Source organism: Leucoraja erinacea, chromosome 22, assembly GCF_028641065.1.
Source record: "Leucoraja erinacea ecotype New England chromosome 22, Leri_hhj_1, whole genome shotgun sequence".
NCBI lineage: Eukaryota > Metazoa > Chordata > Chondrichthyes > Rajiformes > Rajidae > Leucoraja > Leucoraja erinaceus.
Genome location: NC_073398.1, coordinates 15,178,029 through 15,184,028, shown reverse-complemented (window position 1 = coordinate 15,184,028; position 6,000 = coordinate 15,178,029). Strand labels below are relative to the sequence as shown.

Here is a 6,000-nt window from a genome sequence, read left to right as displayed (position 1 = left end):
GCTTGAGTTACTCCAGCTCTGTGTTCCTGTCTTGTGTTGTTTCTGCTTGGGATCATCGTCCCGCAGATAGTTGGAATTCCTTTGCGCTGCCATTAGCCCATCCACACAACGTGGCAGTCCGGCCCCTTGGCTCAGCGCCGGCCCGCCCGCAGGCGAGACCCGCACCCGGCCGTCACAGCCCGTGGAGGCTAAAGCATCTGCAGATGATTGTAGACATAAAAAGCTGGAGTAACTCAGCAGGGCGGGCATCATCTCCGGAGAGAAGGAATGGGTGACGTTTCGAGTCGAGACCCTTCTTCAAATGTCACCAATTCCTTTTCTCCAGAGATGCCGTCTGTCCCGCTGAGTTACTCCAGCTTTTTGTGTCCATCTTCGGTTTAAACCAGCATCTGCACATGCATCTGATTATATTTACTATTGCTAAATAGCATGCGTTATTTCGCTTCTTTCCTCCTTGATTATAATAGTGCTGTACAGATACTTTGGAGCGCATATTAACATGTCGTCGCGTTAATATTGCGGACAGTATGTTGTAAATTATAGAGTGCGTGATATAGACGCAGGAGTGGGACGTCCGGTCCGTTAGATCTCCCCCACAATTTACTAAGATCCTGTCTACTTATAATTTTCGTTTTGTCTTTTCGTAGACGGAAAAAATGCCGATATTAATGCATAATAATACGCCCCAAAGTATAGCTCGGAACCAATTAATTTTTCGCACTGGGTCCTAAATATTAGAAAAATAGCCACAGTGACGTTAGAGTGTCTCCAAACTAAAGCAAACAGCGAAGTCCCACATATCGCGCTGCATTTCCAGTCCATGTCAGACTTCACTATTTTTGTTCACCTCTTCTCCCAAAAACGAAAGACCGAGGCAGAATGTCACAAACGAAATAAAAAGTGGTAAGTGAAATATTTGTGCCCCTCAAATAATTAAATCATTTGCTTGACGTGGCAAGTGACAAGGAATCTACCAGTTATAACGATATAAAAGGCTCTGAATACACGGGGGAACGAGGGGAGAGAAGACAAACGAGGAGCTGGAGAAACTTAGAAACAAAGAACTGCAGATGTTAGTTAGTACACAGAAGGACACAAAGTGCTGGAGCACATTAATTTCTCAGACAGTATGTTGCAAGCTATAAAATGAGGCATATATATGCAGAAGCTCGATCATTTTCTTTGCTTGGAAAGGGAGTAAGCACGCCATTGGCACCGCATTCATTTCTCAGTATGGACGGTCGTTCAACATTGCCAAGAAACTGGTAGCGTTGTGTAGCACGAAAGACACGAGAGGACACGTTTTTACAAACGTCTACAGAATACTTGAGTGTCCGGATTTGGAGTGGAAAACTCTAAATGCGTTATCACTGGTTGCGCAATCAATACTATGGGGGAAATGTTGAAAGACTGGTAGAATTAACAGCCATCTGGAATCAATTGGCATAGCGAAACTAGTCGAATTTTATTGCATTCTGCAACTTCAGGCGTTTTGTGGAAAGGCACTATATTTTAATTAGTTGGTTTTGTGATGAATATTCACCCTAGGGTCCAAACTCAATTTTCTAGCACAGCAACTAAAGCTGATAACAAAACTTCAGAAACTGACCTAGGTTCAGAAGCTTATTGTAAATTAAGATAAGCACCCATTACCCATCATTTTGACATTAACAAGAGAAACAATACAGATACGACGTCTTTAAGATTATGACCCTCCTGTTCTAAGAACTGGTAAATGGGAACCATGGGGTCCACAGTATCCTTATCAATATTGTGATGTGGTCCATGTTGATCTGGTTGGGCCAGGCCATTCACTTGGCCCTAGCAAAGCAGGACATGCAAATTATGTCAGTTATATTAGTAGAAAAATAGTACACATATTAGAAAACAAGAGGGTGCTGTTTAGCATATAACAGGTCGATTTGAGAGTGGTAGCAGCAGGGAATAAGCTGTTACTGAATCTGGTGATACGAGCTGTCCTGGGCCTCCTCCATGGCCAGAGTGAGCACCACCGGAAATTGGAGGAACAGCACCTCACATTCCGCTTGGGGAGTCTGCATCCTGGTAGCATGAACATTGATTTCTCACAATTTTGTTAACCCCTGCTGTCTCCTCCCCATCCTACCTCAGCCCTTGGGCTCCTCCTCCTCCTTTCTCCTTTCTTCTCCCCGCCTCCCCTCACTCCCTATCAGTCTGAAGAAGGGTTTCGGCCCGAAACGTTGCCTATCGCCTTCGCTCCATAGATGCTGCTGCATCCAGCATTTTTGTGTACCTTCAAGTTTTTTCTATATTTTGCCACATGAGAAAGGGGAGAAGAGAAAATGATTGGTGTGTGAGTGGTCCTTAATAATGTGAGTCACTTTCCCTGAGGCATCGTGAAGTATAGATGGAGTTAATGGGGAGGTTGTTTTAGTGTAATGGCCTGGACTGCATCCACAACCCTCTGCAATTTCATGCAGTCTTGGGCAGAACAGTTGACATACCAAGCATCAGTGTTTGGGAAGCTATGAGAGAGGATTCTTTAGGATAAGATTTATTCCCATTTGGCAGAGAATGGCTTAATTAGGGACAGTCAGCATGGCTTTGTGCATGGTCGTATCTTACTAACTTGATCGAGTTTTTGAGGAAGTGATGAAGGTAGTAGGGTGGATGTTGTCTACATGGATTTTAGCAAGGTATTGGATAAAATCTCTCATGGTTGGCTGATCCAGAAGATTAAGGTGTACAGAATTACCAGTGACTTGGTTGTACGGATTCAGAACTGACAGAGATTGAAGACAGTGGTGGAGATTCAATATTCAGGGTGAAGGTCTGTGACTGGTGGAGTTATACAGGGATCTATGCTGGGATCTCTGCTGTTTGTGATATATATATATATAAATAACTTAGATGTAAACGTAGATGGGCTGGTTAGTAAATTTGCAGATGACACCAAGATTTCTGAGATCATGAACTGTGAGGAAGGCTGTTAAATCTGTACCATAGGATATAGATCAGATACAGAAATGATGGAGATATAACATATGGTGTTTAATCCAAGCAAGTATGAGATGTTGCACTTTGAGAGGTACAGGAGTCACTGCCTCAAAAAGGCAGCCAGCATTATCAGAGACCCAAACAACTCTGGCCACACATTCATGTCACCCCTGCCATCAGGAAGAAGGTCCAGAAACCTGAAAACTGTAAAGTCCGGGTTCAGGAACAGCTTCTTCCCCGCTGCCATCCGGCTATTAAGCACCACAACTTCCAATATGCTTTGGACTACATAGACTATTATTGTTATCATTACACTATTATTGCTTGCAAGTATGTGTGCATATATATATATATACACTAAACTAAGTGGGACCCGTTGGGTCCCAGTCACACGGGAGGCCTGGTCCCCCAAGCAGCCCATTCCCCAATGCAATATTCATTCATTCAACTGTTCCCCCAAAGCAATATTCCACCACTCACCCATAGCCTCTAACTGTGCAGGTGTGGTTCATTTCCCCATATCCCCCAGCACTTCCACCCCCCTCTTCATGTGTGGGAGGAGAAGGGGGGGGGGGGCAGGTGTGCGGTGGGAGGGGAGGATGGGAGAGGGGATATGTGTGGGTACGGGGGGGGTGTAGGTGGCGTGTTGGGGAGGGGGGTGTGGGAGAGGGGGGTGTGTGGAGGGGGTGGGTGTGGGAAGGGGTAGTGTGGGGGTTGACCGGTGTGTTGGGAAGGGGGAATAGGGTCTGGGGGAAGGAGGGTATGGGGAGGGGGGGTGTGGGGAGGGGGTTGGCGCACCCCGCACTCTGCTCACCCCGCACCTTCAGTTTTCACTCAACAACTCCAGATTCCACTCAGCGGCTCCAGTGTAGTTCTGCTGGTCGCCACAGAAGCAGCCCGCATGCTGCTCACTCCCCGCAGGCTGCTCTCTCCCCACACGCTGCTCTCTTTCCCCGTATGCTCTCTCCCCCTGCACGCTCTCCCCGAAATGTGGAGACATTTTCAAGGGTGTGAACATTTTTAATAATCCCCCTCTGAGTTTACGGTACTCAAAGATAATGCTCATTCACCAGAGAATAAGGGAATGAAGGGATATATACATGGTGTTGGAAAATTGCACTGAAGTAGAATCTCAGTCCTAATCTTGTTGACAAAACTGTCTGGAAGAGCCGTATGGTCTACTATGCTAAATTTTGTCCAATTCATGTGCCAAGTGTACATGGTACCAAACATAAATGATGATAGCGTCTACCACTTTAGAAACAATTCATCTGAGTGTCCCACCTGTGGCAAATTCTGCTGGGTCCACACTCATCGGTCATCTTTGCCCCCACTGTGAAAGCAAGCCTTTCTTGATCAGGGGGATCTCCAAGAAAGCTGCGGTATCTGCACTCTGAGAGGTTGGAGTGGAAGTAGCATAAAACCTGGATAGATCGAACTTTCATTCCAATTCCTCTCTTATCCAAAACACAAAGTGCTGGAGGAACTTGGAGGTCTGGTGGCACCTGAGGAGGGGATGGACAGGCATCGGACATATTACGAAAGAATGGGTCGACTGGGCTTGTATTCACTGGAATTTAGAAGGATGAGAGGGTATCTTATAGAAACATATAAAATTCATAAATAATTGGATAGATTAGACGCAGGAAAAACGTTCCCGGGTGGTGGTCACACATTAAGAATAGAGGGTAGGCCATTTAGGACTGGTTCACCCAGTTTTGAATCGGTGGAATTCTGCCACATAGGGCAGTGGCCAATTCACTTTCAAGAGAGAGTTAGATTTAGCTCTTAGGGTTAAAGGAATCAAGGGATATGGGGAAAAAGCAGGAACGAGGTACTGATTTTAGATGATCAGGCATGATCATATTGAATGGCTCGAAGGGCCGAATGGCCTACTCCTGTACCTATTTTTCTATGTTTCTAAGGTTTGGGGTCGGGACCTTTCTTGACCGATTCCGTTATCAACCCAAGTCCTGCTCTGCCTCAAACATCTCGCTCTGATTGGTGCTAAGCCTTGCCCTGCGGGCCTCCTTCTGCGGGAGGCCCGTTAGCCATGGCCAGAAGCGATTGGTGATTCGATTTGTTGCGCTAACCTCGCTGCGGCTGACGTTGCTCAGGCCCCACTCTGATCAAAGATCTTATAGCAGAGCTCTGCTATAGGATCTTTGACTCCGATTGCCGCTACTCTCCGCCCCGCTATAATTTGCTCCACTATAGGTTCTTTGATTTGCTCCGCCGGCCTCCTGACCTCTATCATCTTTGCTCCTGACTGGTGCTCTCTCTGCTCCGCTATGATTGGCGCTGATCGTTGCCCCGCAGGCCCAGCCAAAGGTCATAGAGCGGAGCCCAGCTTTGATTTGCCCCGCACGCCTCCCCCTGACTGCCGCTGCGCGTCGCTCTCTGCCCTGCATTGATTATTGATCGTTGCCCCTCAGGCCTCGTTATGATTTGCGCCGCCATTTGCCTCGCCCTGGCCGCCGCCGCTGCTGCTCGCTGCTCTCTGCCCCGCACTGACTGGTGCGCGTTGCCCCGCACGCCTCGCTCTGACCCGCACTGCTCGCTCACAGCTATGGACGCGGCTCGGCAGTGAGGTGAGGTGGCCGGCGAGCCCGAAGGAAGAGTCCGCCAGATGCCACATCGCACTGGGCCGCCCGACATGGAAGCGGCGTTGTTGATCTCTTCCTGAGGGGCGTGAGTGATGGCGGGACTCATCAAGAAGCAGATCCTGAAGCACTTGTCCAGGTGAGCGGCGAGGCTTGTGTGGGAGGGGAGCGAGTGGCTCTGCCAGGGAGAACCATGTCGTTAGCGGGCCCGTCGCCGCCTGACCTCCTGCCCAAGGGTTCGGGCGGTCACGGCCACCTTTCGCCTCTCCCTCCACCATCGCCTAACGCCCGCACAGACCCATCCCGGCGCCGACCGACTTTTAGTTACTGCTGTGGGAAGGAACTGCAGATGCTGATTATACACTAAGTTGCTGCCGTTGGCTGCCTTCATGCTGAGGAAACCTGAGCTGTGCTCTTAACA

At 48.3% G+C, this 6,000-nt stretch overlaps 1 protein-coding gene across 2 annotated transcripts in view; it reads left to right on the top strand.

The window, feature by feature from the left end:
* Window positions 1-5,457: 5,457 nt before the first annotated feature.
* Window positions 5,458-6,000, top strand: part of LOC129707733 (bridge-like lipid transfer protein family member 3B) — an 80,771-nt gene continuing 80,228 nt past the window's right edge. Inside the window, exon 1 of one of the 2 annotated variants that reach the window (XM_055652977.1) lies at window positions 5,458-5,718. In XM_055652977.1, coding sequence (XP_055508952.1) covers window positions 5,675-5,718 — 44 coding nt within the window. In that variant the 5' untranslated portion in view covers window positions 5,458-5,674. The remainder of the gene's footprint in view (window positions 5,719-6,000) is intronic. The other variant, XM_055652978.1, reaches the window with a different exon arrangement.